This window comes from Oncorhynchus mykiss, chromosome 11 (assembly GCF_013265735.2).
Source record: "Oncorhynchus mykiss isolate Arlee chromosome 11, USDA_OmykA_1.1, whole genome shotgun sequence".
In the NCBI taxonomy this organism is placed as follows: Eukaryota; Metazoa; Chordata; class Actinopteri; order Salmoniformes; family Salmonidae; genus Oncorhynchus; species Oncorhynchus mykiss.
The window spans coordinates 32,874,576-32,900,404 of record NC_048575.1 but is presented as its reverse complement, the minus strand read 5'-3'; the positions used below and the strand labels follow the sequence as shown (position 1 = coordinate 32,900,404).

Sequence of the window (25,829 nt, the reverse complement as noted above, 5' to 3'; positions counted from 1 at the left end):
CCTAAATTGCACCCTATTGCCTATATTGCACTATTATTGACCAGTGTCCATAGTACTTCTGTGCACTATTTAGGGAATAGTGTGCCATTTGGGACGTAGTCCTGCAGTACTCCTGAACCCCTCCTGGTTATTACAAAGACATAACAGTACTGGAGCTGGAGCTGGCCACTCCACACAGTATGAGCATCAGTGAAAGAGAGGAGAGCCCTGCGCATACACATTGCCCACATACTGTACCTACACGTACACACGTACACACACACAAACCACATAAATAAATAACACTGGCTCTCATAAGCCAACAATCATCATAGTCTAAAAGCAAAACTTTTCTAATTAGGCTACCACACCTTTCCAGCACAACACAGAGGAAGTGTGCTGTCATGCGTTATCCCCTTAGGAGCAGCGGCTCCAGCGGTGTAGCCGTGGCAACGAGATTGCATGTGAGAGCTACAGGAGGCAGTAATGCTAACGCGGGTGAGAAAAGAGCTGATGCAGCATTAGCGTGACAGCGTAGAGGAGCATAGGATCAGACAGTGAGAGGAGTGGGAAGTAGGGAGAAAACTACTGCTGGGTTTGACAGATTCAAGCCTAGCTTTTTTTACATGCCACAAGTGCCTCTGTTATGCAATCAGGAGCACTCAAGTGGACATGGTTTCTATTAACCTGACACATACTATAAAGCAACAAATTCACAAAATAGTGGTCAGAGGATAGTGCCTTGCGGATACATAATTTTCTCAACGAATAAATGAGTGATATCAAATTACTATGCAACTGTCAAGAGGTACTTCACACCTCACAACAGAAATTGAGATGTCATTTAAATGCAGTACCGTCCATTTAAGTGGATTGAATGGGGATGCTGTTATTTAACTATGGAAATACTTTCAAAGCATATTATAGAAGCAACTTGGATCTACATATTTAAAAAACATTACACACCTGGAGGTATACAACTTCCATACAGTAGCTACCTTGACATGTTGCTTATGTCTCACATGAGCCTGAATAAGCAGCAGGATTTTACATTAGTATGGGCAGTGCTACGCAGCAGCCTATGACTCACAGCAGATTTATTTTCCAACGAAAACAAACAGGAGCAGTCGGCAAACACATGACATTTTAGCAATGTTCTGATGCAACTCACTAATTTTATGCTACACAAAGATGAATAACCTACAGTTCTCTAAACGAATTCAATCTGTTAGTAATTTGATTTATTTCACCTGTTACTGAGATGATTGTTCCAGTTTACATGATTGAGGTCTCAATACTACATTTTCCCTACCCTGGCAGTCATTCTGAGTGCAGCTTGTGGGTGATTAACAATTCCACTTGTTGGATATCCTAACTTTCTCTGGATTCCAATAGGAATTACACATCACTTTGTATGCCAGCATAATGTAATTTGCAGGCCTGATGTGGCCTGTAAACCAGGAGATTCCTAACATCACTGTGTTAGGGTATAACTAGGCCCTCAATTAAAGGTCTTCTGATATACAGTACCAGTAAAAGTTTGGACACACCAACTCATTCAAGGGTTTTTCTTTATTTTGACTAACTATCAAAACTATGAAATAACACATATGGAATCATGTAGTAACCATTCTTTTTTTTAAACAAATCAAAATATATTTTATTGTTGAGATTCTTCAAAGTAGTCACCCTTTGCCTTTACTGTGCAGCCATATTCATCAACCTGGCCAAGGCTTTCGACTCTGTCATTCACCACATTCTTATTGGCAGACTCAACAGCCTTGGTTTCTCAAATGATTGCCTCGCCTGGTTCACCAACTACTTCATTGAAAGAGTTCAGTGTGTCAAATCAGAGGGCCTGTTGTCCGGACCTCTGGCAGTCTATGGGGGTGTCAGGGGTTCAATTCTCGGGCCGACTCTCTTCTCTGTATACATCAATGATGTCGCTCTTGCTGCTGGTGATTCTCTGATCCACCTCTACGCAGATGACACCATTCTGTATACTTCTGGCCCTTCTTTGGACACTGTGTTAACTAACCTCCAGATGAGCTTCAATGCTATACAACTCTCCTTCCGTGGCCTCCAACTGCTCTTAAATGCAAGTAAATCTAAACGCATGCTCTTCAACCGATCACTGCCCGCACCTGCCCGCCAGTCCTGCATCACTACTCTGGACGGTTCTGACTTAGAATATGTGTATAACTACAAATACCTAGGTGTCTGGTTAGACTGTAAACTCTCATTACAGACTCACATTAAGCATCTCCAACCCAAAATTACATCTAGAATCGGCTTCCTATTTCGCAACAAAGCATCCTTCACTCATGCTGTCAAACATGCCCTCGTAAAACTGACCATCCTACCGATCCTCAACTTCCGCGATGTCATTTACAAAATAACAAAATAGCCTCCAACACTCTACCCAACAAATTGGATGCAGTCTATCACAGTGTCATCCCTTTTGTCACCAAAGCCCCATATACTACCCACCACTATGACCTGTACGCTCTCGTTGGCTGGTCACCATAGCAGCACCCACTCGTAGCACGCACTCCAGTAGGTATATCTCACTGGTCACCCCCAAAGCCAATTCCTTCTTTGGCCGCCTTTCCTTCCAGTTCTCTGCTGCCAATGACTGGAACAAACTGCAAAAATCACTGAAGCTGGAGACTCATATCTCCTTCACGAACTTTAAGCACCAGCTATCAGAGCAGCTCACAGATCACTGCACCTAAACATAGCACCCATCCAACTGCCTAATCCCCATACTGTATTTATTTATTTATCTTGCTCCTCTGCACCCCAGTATCTCTACTTGCACATTCATTGTTCTCAACTAGCCTACTTGGTTAAATAAAGGTGAAACATATATATTTTTAAAACTTCTCTAGGGTAGGGGGCAGCATTTGGAATTTTGGATGAAAAGCATGACCAAATCAAACAGCTTTCTACTCAGGCCCAGAAGATAGGATATGCATATAATTAGTCGATTTGGATAGAAAACACTTTAAAGTTTCCAAAACTGTTAAAATAATGTCTGTGAGTATAACAGAACTGATTTGGTAGGCGAAAACCTGAGAAAAATCCATTCAGGAAGTAGGAATGTTTTTGTTGTTGTTGATTTCTATTCAATGCCATTACCGTATCCATAGACTTAGGACTCAAATTGCAGTTCCTATGCCTTCCACTAGATGTCAACAGTCTTTAGAAATTGTTTCAGGCTTGTATTCTGAAAAATGAGGGAGTAAGAGCAGTCTGAATGAGTGGACCCTGCCTTGTCAAAGAGCTTTTTCATGCGCGCGACCAGAGAGAGTGCCTTTCTTGTTTACCTTTAATATTGATGATGTTATTGTCCGGTTGAAATATTATAGATTATTTAGGCTAAAAACAACCTGAGGATTGAATATAAACATCGTTTGACATGTTTCTATGAACTTTACGGATACAATTTAGATTTTTTTGTCTGCCTGTTGTGACTGCGTTTGTGCCTGTGGATTACTGAAGAAAACGCAAACAAAATTGAGGTTTTCGAGTGCAAACATATGAAGATCATCAAAGGTAAGGGATTAATTTTATCTCTATTTCTGACTTATGTAACTTCTACTTGGCTGGTTACTGTTTGTAATGATTTGTCTGCTGGGCTATGTTCTCAAATAATCGGAAGGTATGCTTTCGCCGTAAAGTATTTTTGAAATCTGACACCATGGTTGGATTCACAAGAAGTTAATCTTTAAACCAATGTAAAATAGTTGTATCTTTTCTGAATTTTTATAATTAGTTTTTCTGTATTTGAATTTGGCGCTCTGCAATCTCAATGGATGTTGGCCAGGTGGGACGCTAGTGTCCCACATACCCTAGAGAGGTGAAATGACAGCTTTGCTGAGCAAATGTGTCTCCTAGAGGACAGGAAGCTTTTGTATAGATCATGGTTTCAGATACCGCCCTCTCCCCCTCCTTCTCATTCTCCTCAGAAACACAACCCAAGTGGCACATTTCAGCGTCTCAATCTGAGTGACAAGCTGGCGGGGCCAGACAGAGAAAGCTGAGCACCAGCGTTCAGTCTCTCCTTCAGTGCCTGAGGCATGCCTATTAGAGGTCGACGATTATGATTTTTCAACGCCAATACCGATTACTGGAGGACCAAAAAAAGCAGATACCGATTCAAATCGGCCAATTTTTTAAAATGTATTATTATTATTTATTTGTAATAATGACAATTACAACATTACTGAATGAACACTTTTATTTTAACTTAATACATCAATAAAATCAATTTAGCCTCAAATAAATAATGAAACATGTTCAATTTGGTTTAAATAATGCAAAAACAAAGTGTTGGAGAAGAAAGTACAAGTGCAATATGTGCCATGTAAAAAAGCTAACGTTTAAGTTCCTTGCTCAGAACATGAGAACATATGAAAGCTGGTGGTTCCTTTTAACATGAGTCTTCAATATTCCCAGGTAAGAAGTTTTAGGTTGTAGTTATTATAGGAATTATAGGACTATTTCTCTCTCTACCATTTGTATTTCATATATCTTTGACTATTGGATGTTCTTATAGGCACTTTAGTATTGCCAGTGTAACAGTATGGCTTCCATCCCTCTCCTCGCCCCTACCTGGGCTCAAACCAGGAACACATCGACAACAGCCACCCTCGAAGCATCATTACCCATCGCTCCACAAAAGCCGCGGCCCTTGCTGAGCAAGGGGAACAACTACTTCAAGGTCTCAGAGCGAGTGACGTCACTGATTGAACCGCTATTAGCGCGGCCCCGCTAACTAGCTAGCCATTTCACATCGTTTACACCAGCCCAATCTCGGGAGTTGATATTTTTTTATTTTTTTTATTTTACCTTTATTTAACCAGGTAGGCAAGTTGAGAACAAGTTCTCATTTACAATTGCGACCTGGCCAAGATAAAGCAAAGCAGTTCGACAGATACAACGACACAGAGTTACACATGGAGTAAAACAAACATACAGTCAATAATACAGTATAAACAAGTCTATATACAATGTGAGCAAATGAGGTGAGAAGGGAGGTAAAGGCAAAAAAGGCCATGGTGGCAAGGTAAATACAATATAGCAAGTAAAACACTGGAATGGTAGTTTTGCAATGGAAGAATGTGCAAAGTAGAAATAAAAATAATGGGGTGCAAAGGAGCAAAATAAATAAATAAATTAAATACAGTTGGAAAAGAGGTAGTTGTTTGGGCTAAATTATAGGTGGGCTATGTACAGGTGCAGTAATCTGTGAGCTGCTCTGACAGTTGGTGCTTAAAGCTAGTGACGGAGATAAGTGTTTCCAGTTTAAGAGATTTTTGTAGTTTGTTCCAGTCATTGGCAGCAGAGAACTGGAAAGAGAGGCGGCCAAAGAAAGAATTGGTTTTGGGGGTGACTAGAGAGATATACCTGCTGGAGCGTGTGCTACAGGTGGGAGATGCTATGGTGACCAGCGAGCTGAGATAAGGGGGGACTTTACCTAGCAGGGTCTTGTAGATGACATGGAGCCAGTGGGTTTGGCGACGAGTATGAAGCGAGGGCCAGCCAACGAGAGCGTACAGGTCGCAATGGTGGGTAGTATATGGGGCTTTGGTGACAAAACGGATTGCACTGTGATAGACTGCATCCAATTTGTTGAGTAGGGTATTGGAGGCTATTTTGTAAATGACATCGCCAAAGTCGAGGATTGGTAGGATGGTCAGTTTTACAAGGGTATGTTTGGCAGCATGAGTGAAGGATGCTTTGTTGCGAAATAGGAAGCCAATTCTAGATTTAACTTTGGATTGGAGATGTTTGATATGGGTCTGGAAGGAGAGTTGACAGTCTAACCAGACACCTAGGTATTTGTAGTTGTCCACGTATTCTAAGTCAGAGCCGTCCAGAGTAGTGATGTTGGACAGGCGGGTAGGTGCAGGTAGCGATCCGTTGAAGAGCATGCATTTAGTTTTACTTGTATTTAAGAGCAATTGGAGGCCACGGAAGGAGAGTTGTATGGCATTGAAGCTTGCCTGGAGGGTTGTTAACACAGTGTCCAAAGAAGGGCCGGAAGTATACAGAATGGTGTCGTCTGCGTAGAGGTGGATCAGAGACTCACCAGCAGCAAGAGCGACCTCATTGATGTATACAGAGAAGAGAGTCAGTCCAAGAATTGAACCCTGTGGCACCCCCATAGAGACTGCCAGAGGTCCGGACAACAGACCCTCCGATTTGACACACTGAACTCTATCAGAGAAGTAGTTGGTGAACCAGGCGAGGCAATCATTTGAGAAACCAAGGCTGTTGAGTCTGCCGATGAGGATGTGGTGATTGACAGAGTCGAAAGCCTTGGCCAGATCAATGAATACGGCTGCACAGTAATGTTTCTTATCGATGGCGGTTAAGATATCGTTTAGGACCTTGAGCGTGGCTGAGGTGCACCCATGACCAGCTCTGAAACCAGATTGCATAGCAGAGAAGGTATGGTGAGATTCGAAATGGTCGTTAATCTGTTTGTTGACTTGGCTTTCGAAGACCTTAGAAAGGCATGGTAGGATAGATATAGGTCTGTAGCAGTTTGGGTCAAGAGTGTGTCCCCCTTTGAAGAGGGGGATGACCGCAGCTGCTTTCCAATCTTTGGGAATCTCAGGCGACACGAAAGAGAGGTTGAACAGGCTAGTAATAGGGGTGGCAACAATTTCGGCAGATAATTTTAGAAAGAAAGGGTCCAGATTGTCTAGCCTGGCTGATTTGTAGGGGTCCAGATTTTGCAGCTCTTTCAGAACATCAGCTGAATGGATTTGGGAGAAGGAGAAATGGGGAAGGCTTGGGCGAGTTGCTGTTGGGGGTGCAGTGCTGTTGACAGGGGTAGGAGTAGCCAGGTGGAAAGCATGGCCAGCCGTAGAAAAATGCTTATTGAAATTCTCAATTATGGTGGATTTATCAGTGGTGACAGTGTTTCCTATCTTCAGTGCAGTGGGCAGCTGGGAGGAGGTGTTCTTATTCTCCATGGACTTTACAGTGTCCCAGAACTTTTTTGAGTTAGTGTTGCAAGAAGCAAATTTCTGCTTGAAAAAGCTAGCCTTGGCTTTTCTAACTGCCTGTGTATAATGGTTTCTAGCTTCCCTGAACAGCTGCATATCACAGGGGCTGTTCGATGCTAATGCAGAACGCCATAGGATGTTTTTGTGTTGGTTAAGGGCAGTCAGGTCTGGGGAGAACCAAGGGCTATATCTGTTCCTGGTTCTAAATTTCTTGAATGGGGCATGTTTATTTAAGATGGTTAGGAAGGCATTTAAAAAAAATATCCAGGCATCCTCTACTGACGGGATGAGGTCAATATCCTTCCAGGATACCCCGGCCAGGTCGATTAGAAAGGCCTGATCGCTGAAGTGTTTCAGGGAGCGTTTTACGGTGATGAGAGGAGGTCGTTTGACCGCTGACCCATTACGGATGCAGGCAATGAGGCAGTGATCGCTGAGATCTTGGTTGAAGACAGCAGAGGTGTATTTAGAGGGGAAGTTGGTTAGGATGATATCTATGAGGGTGCCCGTGTTTAAGGCTTTGGGGAGGTACCTGGTAGGTTCATTGATAATTTGTGTGAGATTGAGGGCATCAAGTTTAGATTGTAGGATGGCTGGGGTGTTAAGCATGTTCCAGTTTAGGTCGCCTAGCAGCACGAGCTCTGAAGATAGATGGGGGGCAAACAGTTCACATATGGTGTCCAGAGCACAGCTGGGGGCAGAGGGTGGTCTATAGCAGGCGGCAACGGTGAGAGACTTGTTTTTAGAGAGGTGGATTTTTAAAAGTAGAAGTTCAAATTGTTTGGGTACAGACCTGGATAGTAGGACAGAACTCTGCAGGCTATCTTTGCAGTAGATTGCAACACCGCCCCCTTTGGCAGTTCTATCTTGTCTGAAAATGTTTGGAATTAAAATGTCTGAATTTTTGGTGGTCTTCCTAAGCCAGGATTCAGACACAGCTAGAACATCCGGGTTGGCAGAGTGTGCTAAAGCAGTGAATAGAACAAACTTAGGGAGGAGGCTTCTAATGTTAACATGCATGAAACCAAGGCTATTACGGTTACAGAAGTCGTCAAAAGAGAGCGCCTGGGGAATAGGAGTGGAGCTAGGCACTGCAGGGCCTAGATTCACCTCTACATCGCCAGAGGAACATAGGAGGAGTAGAATAAGGGTGTGGCTAAAAGCAATAAGAATTGGTCGTCTAGAACGTCTGGAACAGAGAGTAAAAGGAGGTTTCTGGGGGCGATAAAATAGCATCAAGGTATAATGTACAGACAAAGGTAAGGTAGGATGTGAATACAGTGGAGGTAAACCTAGGTATTGAGTGATGAAGAGAGAGATATTGTCTCTAGAAACATCATTGAAACCAGGAGATGTCATTGCATGTGTGGGTGGTGGAACTAATAGGTTGGATAAGGTATAGTGAGCAGGACTAGAGGCTCTACAGTGAAATAAGCCAATAAACACTAACCAGAACAGCAATGGACAAGACATATTGACATTAAGGAGAGGCATGCTTAGTCGAGTGATCAAAAGGGTCCAGTGAGTGGAGAGGTTGGTTGAGGGTCACGGCGATTTAGACAGCTAGCCAGGCCATCGGTAGCAAGCTAGCATAGGATGGAGTCTGTTGTTAGCCACCTCTTGCCAGTAGATTAGTAGATTAGTGGGGTTCCGTGTGGTAGAGGGGATTAATCCAAATCACACAACAACAACAAAAATAAGAACAATAGATATAGTTATAGAGGCCCTAGAAGAAAACATAATAATAATAAAAATAAATAAATTGTCTGATTGTCTATTCAGATAGCAGCCGGTAAGACAGCTAACGGTTAGCGGGCCGCAGATGGGCGTTCAGGTAACGTCGCGACGGAGGAGCCAGCCGGATCTTCTTCAGGTAGATAACGTCGGCAGTCCAGTTGTGAAGGCCCGGTGGGGCTCCGCGTAGGCAGCAAAACGGGTCCGGATAGGTGACCGCAGCCCAGGAGTGAACGATGGAACTCAGGAGTGATTGACGGAGCTGGCTAGCACCGGAACAACCGATGCTTGCTCCGGAATCGACGAAAGCCGATTGTCACACGGATAGCAGCTAGCTAGCTGTGAGATCCGGGCATGAATGTCCAGAGAGCAGTCGAAATCCAGGGACATGGAGAGAAAAATTGGTCCGGTATGTTCCGTTCCGAGCCGCGCTGCGCCGTACAAAACTGGCGATAGATTTTAGAGCCAAAGGATAGCCGATGACCACAAACCGTGGTTAGCTGAATACTAACGATTTGCCAGTAAAGAAGCTAACTAGCTTCTGATTAGCTTCTGGATTAGCTTCTGGGCTAGCTTCTGGCTAGTTTCTGGCTAGCTTCTTGGAGTTTCTGGCTAGCTTCTTGGAGGATTACAGATCTGAGGTAAATAATACTTTTTTATAAATATAAATTGGTGAGGCGGGTTGCAGGAGAGTGTTTTGAAGATGAGTTGATGGAAAATAAAAATAAAATGTATGTGAAAAAAGTTGTAAATATATATATATATATATATATATATATATATATATATATATATATACACACACAGGACACGACAAGACGAGGACAAAAGACGTCTGAACTGCTATGCGATCTTGGAGAGATCTGAGATATGCTTGAAGTGCTGCACGAAAGTGCTGTTTGAATGAATGCTTACGAGCCTGCTGCTGCCTACCACCGCTCAGTCAGACTGCTCTATCAAATATCAAATCATAGACTTAATTATAACATAATAACACACAGAAATACAAGCCTTAGGTCATTAACCTCTTGAAACTCTGGGTGCGGTATTTCATTTTTGGATAAAAAAAGTTCCCGTTTTAAACGGGATATTTTGTCACGACAAGATGCTCGACTATGCATATAATTGACAGCTTTGGATAGAAAACACTAACGTTTCCAAAACTGCAAAGATATTGTCTGTGAGTGCAACAGAACTGATGTTACAGGCGAAACCCAGATAAAATCCAATCAGGAAGTGCCCAATATTTTGAAAGCGCTGCATGCCAATGACTCCTTATATGGCTGTGAATGTGCTACGAATGAGCTTACGCTTTCTACATATTCCCCAAGGTGTCTACAGCAGTGACCTATTTACGCATTTATGTTGAAGAATAGCCGTAAGGGACCACATTGAGCAAGTGGTCACATGATGGCTCCCGCAGAAAATCTTGCGTAAAGTACTGAGGTAGCCATTATTCCAATCACTTCTAATGAGAAACCAATTGTCCCGGTGGATATATTATCGAATAGATACAGTGCCTTGCGAAAGTATTCGGCCGCCTTGAACTTTGCGACCTTTTGCCACATTTCAGGCTTCAAACATAAAGATATAAAACTGTATTTTTTTGTGAAGAATCAACAATAAGTGGGACACAATCATGAAGTGGAACGACATTTATTGGATATTTCAAACTTTTTTAACAAATCAAAAACTGAAAAATTGGGCGTGCAAAATTATTCAGCCCCCTTAAGTTAATACTTTGTAGCGCCACCTTTTGCTGCGATTACAGCTGTAAGTCGCTTGGGGTATGTCTCAATCAGTTTTGCACATCGAGAGGCTGAAATTTTTTCCCATTCCTCCTTGCAAAACAGCTCGAGCTCAGTGAGGTTGGATGGAGAGCATTTGTGAACAGCAGTTTTCAGTTCTTTCCACAGATTCTCGATTGGATTCAGGTCTGGACTTTGACTTGGCCATTCTAACACCTGGATATGTTTATTTTTGAACCATTCCATTGTAGATTTTGCTTTATGTTTTGGATCATTGTCTTGTTGGAAGACAAATCTCCGTCCCAGTCTCAGGTCTTTTGCAGACTCCATCAGGTTTTCTTCCAGAATGGTCCTGTATTTGGCTCCATCCATCTTCCCATCAATTTTAACCATCTTCCCTGTCCCTGCTGAAGAAAAGCAGGCCCAAACCATGATGCTGCCACCACCATGTTTGACAGTGGGGATGGTGTGTTCAGCTGTGTTGCTTTTATGCCAAACATAACGTTTTGCATTGTTGCCAAAAAGTTCAATTTTGGTTTCATCTGACCAGAGCACCTTCTTCCACATGTTTGGTGTGTCTCCCAGGTGGCTTGTGGCAAACTTTAAACAACATTTTTATGGATATCTTTAAGAAATGGCTTTCTTCTTGCCACTCTTCCATAAAGGCCAGATTTGTGCAATATACGACTGATTGTTGTCCTATGGACAGAGTCTCCAACCTCAGCTGTAGATCTCTGCAGTTCATCCAGAGTGATCATGGGCCTCTTGGCTGCATCTCTGATCAGTCTTCTTGTATGAGCTGAAAGTTTAGAGGGACGGCCAGGTCTTGGTAGATTTGCAGTGGTCTGATACTCCTTCCATTTCAATATTATCGCTTGCACAGTGCTCCTTGGGATGTTTAAAGCTTGGGAAATATTTTTGTATCCAAATCCGGCTTTAAACTTCTTCACAACAGTATCTCGGACCTGCCTGGTGTGGTCCTTGTTCTTCATGATGCTCTCTGCGCTTTTAACGGACCTCTGAGACTATCACAGTGCAGGTGCATTTATACGGAGACTTGATTACACACAGGTGGATTGTATTTATCATCATTAGTCATTTAGGTCAACATTGGATCATTCAGAGATCCTCACTGAACTTCTGGAGAGAGTTTGCTGCACTGAAAGTAAAGGGGCTGAATAATTTTGCACGCCCAATTTTTCAGTTTTTGATTTGTTAAAAAAGTTTGTAATATCCAATAAATGTCGTTCCACTTCATGATTGTGTCCCACTTGTTGTTGATTCTTCACAAAAAAATACATTTTGACTATTGTAAGCTGGGAACTCTGTCCGTTTCATTTAAACCAGAACCTTACAAACTCGGTTGCAGACTGAGTAGATTAATTGAAATTTATGAACATTGATAACGAAATTCTCATAACAATTTGGTCCTTCGAGCCGGATTCCATTACCTGCCCCTGTCGTCCCGAAGTAACACGCCGAAAACCGTGCACCTGCGGGTCCTTGACGCAAAAATTAAAGACCTGTCCCCTGACATTGGGGTTCTATAACAGGCCGGTATATATCTAAGGTTGACAGAGACGGTGATGGAATCCAACTAACACTGCTTTTCGCTTCCTACCAGAAAAAGGTCAGTAAATCTTCATTCACGGATTTGGGGAATTGACGTTCGGGCTACATTTAGAGAAATATTTTTAATGATTGTTGTGTGGTTTGGACATTGATCTTTAGAATCCGATGGGCATACTGATCTGGTGACCTGTCTTTAGAATTTTGTGTAGAGAACCCTGATATAGGTAGTATTCTATGCAATTGGAAGACAGGAATTGGATGTAGAAGCCACCTAGGAAGGAAGAAGTCCCCAGTGACTCATCTGAAATGACACGAGGTATCTGCAGTACCAATGTAAACTAGCTAATTTTGAGATCTAAGCGGAACCTGATCAAGAGTATATTAGTGAGTCTGTAATGACACGAGGTATCTGTGGCCACTACCAATGCTATCTGTGGCCACTACCTATGTAAACTAATGGAAAGCAGGTATATACGTAGATTGTGAGAATATGCCGTAGTAATGGAGAAAGAAGTACGAATTTGAGAGACGTCTAGATGTAGGAAAATAATAATAAAGTAGATACATAAGACGTGTAGATAGTCGAGGGAAACAGCAGGTCGAGGGTTAGATACCTGGCTGTCTGAAGCCCGGAAAAGAAGGTAAGAAGGCAAGTATAATAGTATAATATACTGACTCACTGAATCGTTGCTGCTGGCAGCTACCGGCGTGGAGCAGCACTGAGGCAGACATTTCATTTACTTCTAAATCGAGTTAAGTCCTCTTTAGAGAGAGACCTTCAGAGCTAGTTCATCACACTAACTCCAGCAGGGTTCTATACACACTAAAAGTTGATGAAGTACCCGCAATAACTACTTTAACAGAGCCCTTTGGAAAGATTTGTCTTAGGAGAGAAGTCACAAGGCATGACAGTGTGACAAGCCAAACATTTAGGATAAAAATAGGGTGAAAGTTGATGTTCCCACACGTTTTTCTCCATTAACCTAATGAGTAGTCACCTTGTCAGCTAAAAAGGAAGAGACAGACAAACAATGATACTATCCTATTTTGACACTTGCTGAGTAGATCTCAAGCAGCTTATAAATTATGAATAATTATCCTCATCAAGTAAAGGCCTAGTTGACGTCTTCAACTTGAGTCAGGCGGCATTATTGACAAGTTGCGTTTAAGTTGGGGGTTTCTCCTATGGCCCTACGTTTTGCTCGCCTGAGTGCCAGACTATTTTTGCCATCATACCAACTCCTTGTCACTCATCGTCATGCCAATGATTGTACAATCAGACCTAGAACCAGGCGAACAATAAGTGATGGTTCGATTGGGTGCATCTTCCAGGCATAATCATGCATGCAAGGTGTTATTAGTTATGTGATTGGGGCCCATGTGTCCCTCCCACTCTGGTGTCCGGTTTACCATTGTGCAATGCTGTATTTAGAGGGGCTTTGTCTAATGTCACTGCTGGGGACAGCTGTGTGATCAGAGCTTTACAGGTCAACACTGTTCTGTGTTCAGATCCCAGAGTGATGGTTTTCTTAGAAACTCAAAAACAACTAAATGATTAATGTGTGCTGTGCACTAGGCTTATTTGGGTTATAGAAAAAACATGTTCAAATACATTTGATGTAGGCTAATCAAATGTGGTAGTAATATAGCCATATAATAATAATCCAGACTGGCTAACTGAATAGGGGGATAAAGATACAATTTTGTGCACTTTTTTTTTTGGTGCTGCCTTTATAAATGCATCTTGGTCTTACCCATGATGGCAAATCAGAAGCTGTCAGACTTTGTTTGACAGTTCTCTCCTCCTGTTCAAAGAACGCCAAGGCTCTGTACAGTCGGGTGTTCTTGCCTCCTGTGTTTCTCCTCCACCAGAAAAATATTACAAGTCCTATTAAGAGCCAACTGAAACTGAATTCAAAATATCCCAAAACATATATGGGAAAAATGAGCACGAATGTCTTTGTAAACTGAATCCATGTCTGAGTTAGTTCACCAACGGAAGACCCAGACTTGTCATCGCCGGTGTCTGCCGGTGGAAATACGTTTGTATTGGGGCCGGTGTTAACCGGGCTCGGTGTGTTTTGTCCATCCTCCTTTGATCCAGCGGAGCTCCCATTATGTGCATGGGCGCTTCGTACAGCCGTCATACTGTCTATTGACATTCGTTTCTTTGCGCCCACAGTTTTGATGGGATGTTGGAGTAAAGACCTCAACAACAGAAGCTTCTTCTATTCTTTATTAAACTGTCACCAATGTTAAACCTCCTGCGCGGAGAGTGCGCAGAGCCTCTCGGAGTCAACCACAGATTGCGCTCACGTTAGTTCAACCGCATCTGAGCCCATTTTGCCCTGGATAAAGTGGGCATTGATTATTCTTCCACTCTGCAATAAAGTATACGCTCATTTGCCTTATTTTCTTGTCTCATTCTTCAATAATATCACGCTGCTTCCCTCATACCGCGCAGAGTTCGGGTAGTCCTTCACTTGCAATAACCTACAGCAGCCGCACTCTTTCAACGCACTCCTCTCCCAGCGCACGTTTGCGTTCTGTACTACCTCAGGGTCGTCACTAGCTTCTACCAATCTCTTCCCACAAAGTCATAACCCCCGCCCATTTCTACACTCAGCTGAGTGATTTAAAAAAAGACATCCGTGTGTCTAATTAAGGATGACACGTGTTGTGTTACTTTTAATCCAATCCCAGTGTTGGCAAAACATGATTTGTGTACATTTTTTCCAAGACATTTTGTGTCAATCCCTGCAGTTAATGTGTTAAATGTTGAAAACCATACAACACCCCCAAAATGTGTTAGATTATTAACCAATCACATTCAGCTAGTGGAAACCCTCCTTCAAGGAACTGACACAAAATCGCCACCCCATGCCCAACATCTGTAGAAACCACTACATATTTCAGGAATAGCAACATTCTCTAGTCTCATCATCATCTCTGTCACACATCAATAAAAACTTTGAATAGCTTTCAGTGTGATCAATTCAGTACCTCTGCCTAATAATCACCATCATCATCATCATCATTTTAACTGACTGGCTCCCAGGCTACACTAAACAAAACCAATAAATACAGATTACAATTTTTAATAAATAATTAAAGGCTTCCCGATAGAAATGGAATTGTGTAATCTAAGAATTTAGTCATTCTATTTCTATGGACTGAACTGTGTATCCATGGTGATTTGTTCTTTCTTGCAGAAATTGCTATTTGATCGATTAAAGATCCTGTTGTTAAGGGAACATGACACATTTACCTTAGTTTCAGTGCGATTGTGCAATCGAAATCTGCTGCCATGGCACTGGATAATGTCCACACAAGTTTGGAAGCTTTATTTCTGAAATCAGTTGAATATTTCACAAGGAAGAACATAAAGGCAATAACATGCATCCTGAGAAGGTAAACTGGTGACTAGATACACAACAATTGTACACATATGTGTGGCAAACGTAGAGATAGACAGCTAGGCTAGCTAAACTCCGGGTGTTAGTTTGCTTGCTAGCTAACGATGTTAAAGCTAATGGTAGTGGTAACTAACCCTTTTGTTAGTGGTTATAACGTTACACCAATATTCTTTGCAGCAAAGCCAGTCTTTGTTATTGCTGTGCCTGTTGTCAATGAGAATAATATTGTATTAGCTACTTGTCGAATTATGAAGAAAATAACTAAATAAGATACAGATTACCTTAGGAGGCACACAACTAGGGGCAGCATGACAAGGGGACCTAAAAATGTTATGATAACCTTGTCCGCCAGGGCTTCTTGAGTGGCACAGTGGTCTAAGGCACTGCATCGCAGCCGGCAGGGGATGTTCTTGTCCCATCGTGCATTAGCGACTCCTGTGGCGGGCCTGGTGCAATGCACGCTGACACAGTCACCAGGTGTACAGTGTTTCTTCTGACAGGTTGGTGCGGCTGGCTTCCGGGTTAAGCGGGCATTGTGTCAAGAAGCAATGCGGCTTGGCTCGGTTGTGCTTCGAAGGATGCACGGCTCTCGACTTTCGCCTCTCCCAAGTCTGTACGGGAGTTGCAGCGATGAGACAAGACTGTAACTACCAATTGGATACAATGAAATTGGGGAGAATAAGGGGTAAAAATAAAATTCATTGTCCCGATTGTATCAAGTGCAACGTCGGGTGGAGGACATGATGAAGACTATGGGAGAGATGAACATGAGAGAAGACACAGGACTGAGGAGGTCGTGGACTGACACCAGAGAGTGAGGCCAAAAGAGAGAGAGAGAGACAGTGCCTGAGAGAGGACAAAACCCAGAGACAGAGAAGGACAGATGGAAAGACGACTCGCGAGAAAGGACAAGCAAAAGGGAGGAGAGAGACAAAGAAAGGAGAAGAGAGAGCAAGATGGGGTTAAAGGCACATACAATGACAAGTACAGGGATCGGAACAGACAGTCAGGGCAAACTACATGATAGTTCAGGGAGAGAGGAAAGGCAGGAGAAATGGGTAAGGAGGGGACAATGGAGAGGGAAAGAGAAATAGATGAGCCATATGAGAGGAATAAAAAGAAGGAGAAGGAGAGAGGGACAGGAAGCAAATGTCTGAGAGATGGGGAGAGGGGGGAGAGACAGGGATAAAGACCATGATCGTGAGAAGAGAGAAACATAATGAGAGGGAGCATCTGAAAGAGAGAATGCTACAAAGATGGATCACAGGAGTAGCAGAGAGACAAGGAAAGAAAATAAATACACAGACAGAGAGCATTCAGGACAAAAGGAGGACAAAGGTAAAGTTATCGAGGTGAAAATGATGTCAACGTCTTAACTTTTATTTTTACTTATTCATTTATTTAACCTTTATTTAACTAGGCAAGGGGAAACTTCACCCCAGTGTGAGCCAGCAACAACAAAAATATTAAATGACTATGATTAGTGAGGTAGTACTTTTTGTTGTTTTTTTGATCTTGATTTCAGAATACAGGGAGCAACATAGAAAATAAAAGGAGGAGAAAGTAAGGAGACACAAAGATAGAGTACAACACGTAAGAGTCTTCAATATTGTCCAAACATTGTTTTGTTTTTTCTCCCCAAAATTGAATGTTAGGTAACAACACCACAAACAAAGCCTGACTGGCTCCGCTGGCTCACACTCTGGGGTGAAGTTTCCCCTACACTGAAAAAAATAAAGCTTCTTATATGGTTCTTTCTCAGCTCTTAAGATTCCTAGGAGAACTATTGCCTGATAAAGTACCTTTGAGTTAAGTGTGGGGTTATTGACGTCGCGTCTACAGTTCTTCAGAATTCTAAAAGGTTCTTGAAATATATGGAAGCATGCAGCTGTGTCCCTTTCATAGCACACAGCAAATTCATCAGTTTTAACTAGTCTTGCTGTCACGGCCGTGTCTTCCTGGAAGGAATAAGTGGACCAAAGTGCAGCGTGGGGAGCGTACAGTTTCCTTTTTATTTCAAAATGTCACCAACAAATGAAACCACAACCATGACGCTGACAGGGCATTAGTGCCACCAACAAAGTTAACTACCCACAACAAAAGGAGTGAAAAAGGGCTACCTAAGTATGGTTCCCAATCAGAGACAACGAATAACAGCTGTCCCTTATTGAGAACCATACCCGACCAAAACATAGAAACACAAAATCATAGAAAACAAAACATGCCCACCCCAAATCCCACCCTGACCAAACCAAATATATATATATATATATATATATATATATATATATATACAGTGCCTTGCGAAAGTATTCGGCCCCCTTGAACTTTGCAACCTTTTGCCACATTTCAGGCTTCAAACATAAAGATATAAAACTGTATTTCTTTGTGAAGAATCAACAACAAGTGGGACACAATCATGAAGTGGAATGACATTTATTGGATATTTCAAACTTTTTTAACAAATCAAAAACTGAAAAATTGGGCGTGCAAAATTATTCAGCCCCCTTAAGTTAATACTTTGTAGCGCCACCTTTTGCTGCGATTACAGCTGTAAGTCGCTTGGGGTATGTCTCTATCAGTTTTGCACATCGAGAGACTGACATTTTTTCCCATTCCTCCTTGCAAAACAGCTCGAGCTCAGTGAGGTTGGATGGATGGAGAGCATTTGTGAACAGCAGTTTTCAGTTCTTTCCACAGATTCTCGATTGGATTCAGGTCTGGACTTTGACTTGGCCATTCTAACACCTGGATATGTTTATTTTTGAACCATTCCATTGTAGATTTTGCTTTATGTTTTGGATCATTGTCTTGTTGGAAGACAAATCTCCGTCCCAGTCTCAGGTCTTTTGCAGACTCCATCAGGTTGTCTTCCAGAATGGTCCTGTATTTGGCTCCATCCATCTTCCCATCAATTTTAACCATCTTCCCTGTCCCTGCTGAAGAAAAGCAGGCCCAAACCATGATGCTGCCACCACCATGTTTGACAGTGGGGATGGTGTGTTCAGGGTGATGAGCTGTGTTGCTTTTACGCCAAACATAATGTTTTGCATTGTTGCCAAAAAGTTCAATTTTGGTTTCATCTGACCAGAGCACCTTCTTCCACATGTTTGGTGTGTCTCCCAGGTGGCTTGTGGCAAACTTTAAACAACACTTTTTATGGATATCTTTAAGAAATGTCTTTCTTCTTGCCACTCTTCCATAAAGGCCAGATTTGTGCAATATAGGACAACTGATTGTTGTCCTATGGACAGAGTCTCCCACCTCAGCTGTAAATCTCGGCAGTTCATCCAGAGTGATCATGGGCCTCTTGGCTGCATCTCTGATCAGTCTTCTCCTTGTATGAGCTGAAAGTTTAGAGGGACGGCCAGGTCTTGGTAGATTTGCAGTGGTTTGATACTCCTTCCATTTCAATATTATGCTTGCACAGTGCTCCTTGGGATGTTTAAAGCTTGGGAAATCTTTTTGTATCCAAATCCGGCTTTAAACTTCTTCACAACAGTATCTCGGACCTGCCTAGTGTGTTCCTTGTTCTTCATGATGCTCTCTGCGCTTTTAACGGACCTCTGAGACTATCACAGTGCAGGTGCATTTATACAGAGACTTGATTACACACAGGTGGATTGTATTTATCATCATTAGTCATTTAGGTCAACATTGGATCATTCAGAGATCCTCACTGAACTTCTGGAGAGAGTTTGCTGCACTGAAAGTAAAGGGGCTGAATAATTTTGCACGCCCAATTTTTCAGTTTTTGATTTGTTAAAAAAGTTTGAAATATCCAATAAATGTCGTTCCACTTCATGATTGTGTCCCACTTGTTGTTGATTCTTCACAAAAAAATACAGTTTTATATCTTTATGTTTGAAGCCTGAAATGTGGCAAAAGGTCGCAAAGTTCAAGGGGGCCAAATACTTTCGCAAGGCACTGTATATACAATATAAGGTCTGACAAGGTGTGACACTTGCTTTTTCAGTGTAACATTTCTAGTGTTAATTAAAGAGTTAAATTAGCCCTGTAAATAATTAAATTACCACTCAGTGGTGTAAAATATCCCCAGTGTTGGTGCTAATAATTAGAGTTGAACCAAAACCACTCCCATCATTATTATATTTCCCAGCATGCTCTATTGAAGGCAGATTTTTAAAAATTGCATTGATTGATTCATTAATCTTATGCTACTCACATATAAATATCATTTTTCTAAGCTATTCCAGTCTGTTACTTGGAGTTTAGATGTTAAAAAGGTAATCTCATATCATAGTCTTCTCAACCCTAGCAGTTATTCTGAATGCAGGTTGCAGGTGAATAGAAATTCCATATGTTGCATATCCCCACTGGCTGGATTCCAAAAGGAATTAAACATCACTTTGAAAGCCAACATAATGTGACATGCAGGCCTGATGTGGCCTGTAAACTGTCTGCTCCAGGCCACTTTACTAGGGAAAATCTAGGCCCTATGAAATACTATACAAAATGTATTGTCTTCAAGAACAACATTTAAATGATCATCTTCACATCTTCACTTAGGATTTCACTTGGTTAAGGCCACATAATTAAAAATGAGTGCATGCAACAACTATATCTCTGTCACTAGTAAACACAGTCATGGGTGGTACTGGCAACTCAAAAATGTACTTAAAAAGGCACCCTGGGAAATATGTGAATAAAACCCCTAAATTCTTAAAAGAACCATTCCATTTATTGTTCCCCTATGTCAGGGCTGTCAAACTCATTCCATGTTTTTTCCTTTCAATTAAGACCTAGACAACTAGGTGAGGGGAGTTATTTACTAATTAATGACCTTAATTCATCAATAAATTACAAGGGAGGAGCGAAAACCCACAGCCACTCGACTCTCCGTGGACTGAATTTGACACGTGTCCTATGGCATCGCTCTCAATAACCTTATTTGGTTCCATCATGCACCTTTATTTTTTAGAGTATAGGTACAGATCTAGGATAATCTTCCTCTCCCCCAATCCTAACCTTAACCATTAGTGGGGGAAATGCAAAACTGACCCAAGATCAGCATCTAGGCTAGGGGCAACTTCACCCTACAGACTGCTGGCTCACATCCTGGGGTATATTTGTGTTACAGGATGCAGGTGAAAGTCAGAGACATGATGGTGAATCCAGAGAAGAGGAGCAAGTGCACAGGGAACATAAGGGGTTGGACAGAGAGAGGGAGGAAGAGAGGGGTAAACGGCGAGAGAGGAGGCACAGAGAAGGAGTTGACCCTGAGAGGGATCCCAAAGAACAGACCAGCGCCAAGAAATCATCATCCTCTGACCTCAGAGTTCAAAAGGAAAAGACAGCGCCTGTTAAAGCTAAGGTTAGTATCACTCCAAAGTCAAGTCAGAGTTTATTCAAAGTACATATTAAATTGTAATTTATAAAACACATTTTACATAATCAAAAAGAAAACGTGAATATAGGAAAAAGGGGAAAGCGAATATGGAGATATCAACACGTCATTAACAGTCCCTCTCCCTTTTCAATAGACGCTCCTCATATAAAGTATATTGGTTTTCATGACTCTGTTTTCCTTTGTGTGTTCTCTTTGTGTCCCAGGAAGTAGTGATGCGATCTGAGTCACCCTGGAGGTCTAGTCAGAAACAATGAAGTGACACAGAGGAGCCCATAACACTTGATAATGGGGTTTTTCCCTCATGGCCATATCTGTCTGTCGTCAACCCTTCAACTAGCATGAGAATAGAGCATGGCTATTTATGAAGACCAGGACCATTGTGTGTTGAAATCGGGAGTGTCAAAATGGATTGAGGCATTTGGTATTGATTTCAGTGCATCTAACATCAGATAAGTGGACCAACATTGTCTATAGACATACAGCATTGTGTTCTCTACTCTTTCCTGATATTTTTCCTTTATTCACTGGCAAATGTTTGCAAATGTTCTGTTGGTGGCTTCATTGCTTTGCTTGCCTTCACTTGCTCCTGCTTGTTGCATGGTAATGTTCACATGGATACTCTTTTTACTGTAAACACTGTATATTTGTCTGTGTACTTAACTAACAGTGGTGCATTCAGTAGGACAGAATGGTGTTCAACGTTTAATTCAAAGGAAACTGTACTGTACTGTTTGGACTAATGTATCCAAAGAATTTTGCAGAGAGTTTCTTTTGGACAACTTCAGGTAGGTCACTCCCCGTTTTGTTCTGTTTGCTTTCGTTTAGGAAAAGTTTAGCAGAATCAGTGGAAAAAATACACCCCAGAATGACCAGTTGAAGAACGGCGTGATTATGATGGCCCAGAGGGTGGTTGTGTATGGTGTGTTGCATACGTTTGGTGATTTCAAATGGTCACATCCATACTGACCAGGCCACACCTCACAACACCCACAAAACGAGAGCAAACGTACCGAAAAGTAAGAATGAGCACCGTTTTGGGGAAACATGTCATTTAGTACAAACCGCCACGCAAAGTAGTTAACGCTGAACGAAACTGAATGCATACAAAATGGTGATCTATTGCTCAGATTTTTGACTTGAAAAAAGTAAGTCTATGCAACATTAACCAATTAAAAACAGTTCTGTAGCAATGAGGTTTGTGCAGTTGGCTATAGGTACAATACATTATCCATGCAGATTGGCTATGCTTGAATTGCCCGGCCAATGTTGTTCTTCAAAGAGCATTTTTAAATAATGTTTAAATACTGTAGGTACGTGATCATATATTGTATTACTTGTGAGGCACCGCTAAGTGAGTATAATCATTAGCTTTTTTTTTACTGAATCGATGGCCTGCATCTGATGGTCAGTCTGAGGGGAGGGAGCAGTGGTGAGGCTAGCTTCACCTAACTCACCCTCCTTCCCCCCTCCTTCCCTCTGCTTAGAAAAGGAGACACAGTCTTCCAGCTGATTGTGGAACTAAAGTAGCACTGCATTATTTCTGCCTCGTGCACCAATTCCCGTTGTTACTCCTATGACCAGAGAAAGTCAAATATTCCTTGATATGAAAAAAGACACAAGCCGCTAATAATAACAACACACGCTTATCGGAAGACTTTGCTATACCCATTCATTGCAGCTGCAGTGCTGGTTGTAGCGTGTGGAAGTAGATAGAACACGCATTTTATGGCTTATAAAAGTGTTGAAAAAAGTGCTGCTTGTGCTGAATTACATCTTAAACATAAACTTGCACATAAAAACAGCAGTTATTTGCAGCAGTTATAGCAGTTATTTGCTGTATTCGTTGAGTCTCCCTCTAGTCCAACTAAAACATTTCCCGACAAGATAGAACTGCCAACGGGGGCGGAGATGCAATCTAATGCAGAGAGAGCCTGCAGAGTTCTGTCATACTATCCAGGTCTGTGCCCAAACAATTCGAGCTTCTACTTTTAAAAATCCACCTTTCCAGAAACAAGTCTCTCACCGTTGCTGCTTCTTTATAGACCCCCTCAGCCCCCAGCTGTGCCCTGGACACCATATGTGAATTGATTGCCCCCCCATCTATCTTCAGAGTTCGTATTGTTAGGTGACCTAAATAGAGATATACTTAACACCCCGGCCGTCCTACAATCTAAGCTTGATGCCCTCAATCTCACACAAATTACTAAGGAACCTACCAGGTACAGCCCTAAATCTGTAACCATGGGCACCCTCTTAGATATCATCCTGACCAACTTGCCCTCTAAATACACCTCTGCTGTCTTCAACCAGGATCTCAGTGATCATTGCCTGCGTGCGTAATGGGTCCGCGGTCAAACGACCACCCCTCATCACTGTCAAATGCTCCCTAAAACACTTCAGTGAGCAGGCCTTTCTAATCGACCTGTGCCGGGCATCCTGGAAGGATATTGACCTCATCCAGTCAGTAGAGCATACCTGGTTGCTCATTAAAAAAGCAGATATAGCCCTTGGTTCACCCCAGACTTGACTGCCCTTGACCAGCACAAAAACATCCTGTGGCGTTCTGCATTAGCATCAAATAGCCCCCGCAATATGCAACTTTTCAGGGAAGTCAGGAACCAATGTACACAGTCAGTTAGGAAAGCTAAGGTTAGCTTTTTCAAACAGAAATGTGCATCCTGTAGCACTAATTTCAAAAAGTTTTGAGACAATGTAAAGTCCATGGAGAATAAGAGCACCTCCTCCCAGCTGCCCACTGCACTGAGGCTAGGAAAATCTGCCACCATCAATAAATCTACGATAATCGAGAATTTCAAGAAGCATATTTCTACGTCTGGACCTGCTTTCCACCTGGCTACCCCTGGCCGGTCAACAGCCCTGCACCCCCTGCAGAAACTTGCCCAAGCCCCCCCCCCCCCCGCTTCTTCTCCACCCAAATCCAGACAGCTAATGTTCTGAAAGAGCTGCAAAATCTGGATCCCTACAAATCAACCCCTATTAATGGCCTGTTCAACCTCTCTTCCGTATCGTCTTGAGATCCCCAAAGACTGGAAAGCTGCCGCGGTCATCCATCTCTTCAAAGGGAGAGACCCAAACTGTTATAGACCTATATCCATCCTGCCCTGCCTTTCTAAAATCTTTAAAAGCCAAGTCAACAAACAGATCACAGACCATTTCGAATCCCACAGTACCTTCTCTACTATGCAATCTGGTTTCCGAGCTGGTCATGGGTGCACCTCAACCACGCTCAAGGTCCTAAACGATATCATAACTGCCATCAATAAAACACAGTACTGTGCTGCCGTCTTCATCAACCTGGCCAAGGCTTTCGACTCTGTCAATCACCGCATTCTTATTGGCAGACTCAATAGCCTTTGTTTCTTAAATGACTGTCTCGCCTGGTTCTACTTCTCAGACAGAGTTCAGAGTGTCAAATCGGAGGGCCTGTTGTTCAGACCTCTGGCAGTCTCTATAGGGGTGCCACAGGGTTCAAATCTCGGGCCGACTCTTTTCTCTGTATATATTAATGATGTCACTCTGGTGATTCTCTGATCCACCTCTACGCAGACGACACCATTCTGTGTACATCTGGCCCTTCTTTGTACACTGTTAACAAACCTCCAAACGAGCTTCAATGTCATACAATAGTCCTTCTGTGGCCTCCAACTGCTCTTAAATGCAAGTAAAATTAAAAGCATGCTCTACAACCGATCACTGACCGCACCCGCCCACCCGTCTAGCATCACTTCTCTGGACGGTTCTGAATTCAACAATGTGGACAACTACAAATACCTAGGTGTCTGGTTAAACTCTAAACTCTCCTTCCAGACTCACAAGGCTAAAGGTTTTCTTCTTCAGGGGTTCTTCCACAGTGGTGACACGAAGGCCCCTGAAAGACGGGGGACAGCACCGAAATTGGAATCGGTACCCCCTCGAGCATTGTGGACAACACCCAGAGGAGGCCACACCCTCCTCCCAATTTGCCCTTTGAGACCGGGAGAAGCGGCCGAGGCCGGGGAAGGGTGTTTCAGGGGTCCTGCCAGGGCCCGCCTCTCCTCTGGCGCTCCGAGTGCCTGGGTCTCCCATGCACGTCCCTATGGCGGTGAGAGTTTACAAGTTGTTGCTCCACCACACGCTGTGCCCCTCCCCGCTGTTGTCCCTCAGCGCGAGGCGATGGGACAGGAGAGGGACCCCACCGTAGTTTGGTTGCAAGTGGGTGTCCACCAGTCTGATGTCCAGTTCAGTGGCTACCCAAATGAGTTGGCTCCTCATAGCCTCTCAAGCCGCTCCCCAGCGGAAGCCCCGCTGCTGGCTTTTGATGGCCTGGTAGCCCCACTCACAGTGCCAGGTTCATCCTGCAGGACCAGCCTATCACTGGCCAACAGGGAACAGCTGTCATCGCCATTGAAGCTATCAACCTTCTGACGCAGGGCATGCGCTCTCCATTCAAGGTGGTCCCAGTGGCCTGACTCCTGCCCTCATCCAGGACTGGCAGCAGATGGACTCTGCCTGCGGTGGTTCCGGCCACACTTCCTGGGAGGGGTAGTGGTCCCAGTGGATGGACTAACAGCTCGCTGGTGCACCACTCCTGAGGGAGGGAGCTCGTCCCCAGCCTGAGCCAGAGCCTAGCCGACCCACTCGCGCAAGGCCTCCAATCGCGTCAGGTGTAGGCCCTCTGAGAACATCACACAAAACAGGCATCCAGTAGGGCTCTCCACCACCCTCTCCGCGTAGCTCAGACCCAGGCCGTGCATACACAAGGTATGTGGATCCCCAGGGGGGATGCCACCCTCACACCTGTCACAAAGGGTAGCCATAAGCTCAGCCAAGCCAACAGGGCCACGGTGCAGGGTTCCAACGCCCTGGGAGAGCTTATGTCGTGACCCGCTTGGAGGAATAGGAACCTGGCGCGGGGACAGCATGTTAATGAAATTCACAACACACATGGAACAAGCCATTCAGAAAGTTGTGTAAGGTAAATTACAGT

At 43.1% G+C, this 25,829-nt stretch overlaps 1 protein-coding gene across 2 annotated transcripts in view; it reads right to left on the bottom strand.

The window, feature by feature from the left end:
• LOC110536598 (extended synaptotagmin-2-A) overlaps positions 1–14,618 on the bottom strand; it is a 42,792-nt gene extending 28,174 nt beyond the window's left edge. The window contains exon 1 of one of the 2 annotated variants that reach the window (XM_036935315.1): positions 13,810–14,618. In XM_036935315.1, coding sequence (XP_036791210.1) covers positions 13,810–14,217 — 408 coding nt within the window. In that variant the 5' untranslated portion in view covers positions 14,218–14,618. The remainder of the gene's footprint in view (positions 1–13,809) is intronic. The other variant, XM_036935316.1, reaches the window with a different exon arrangement.
• Between the last annotated feature and the right edge of the window lie 11,211 nt (positions 14,619–25,829).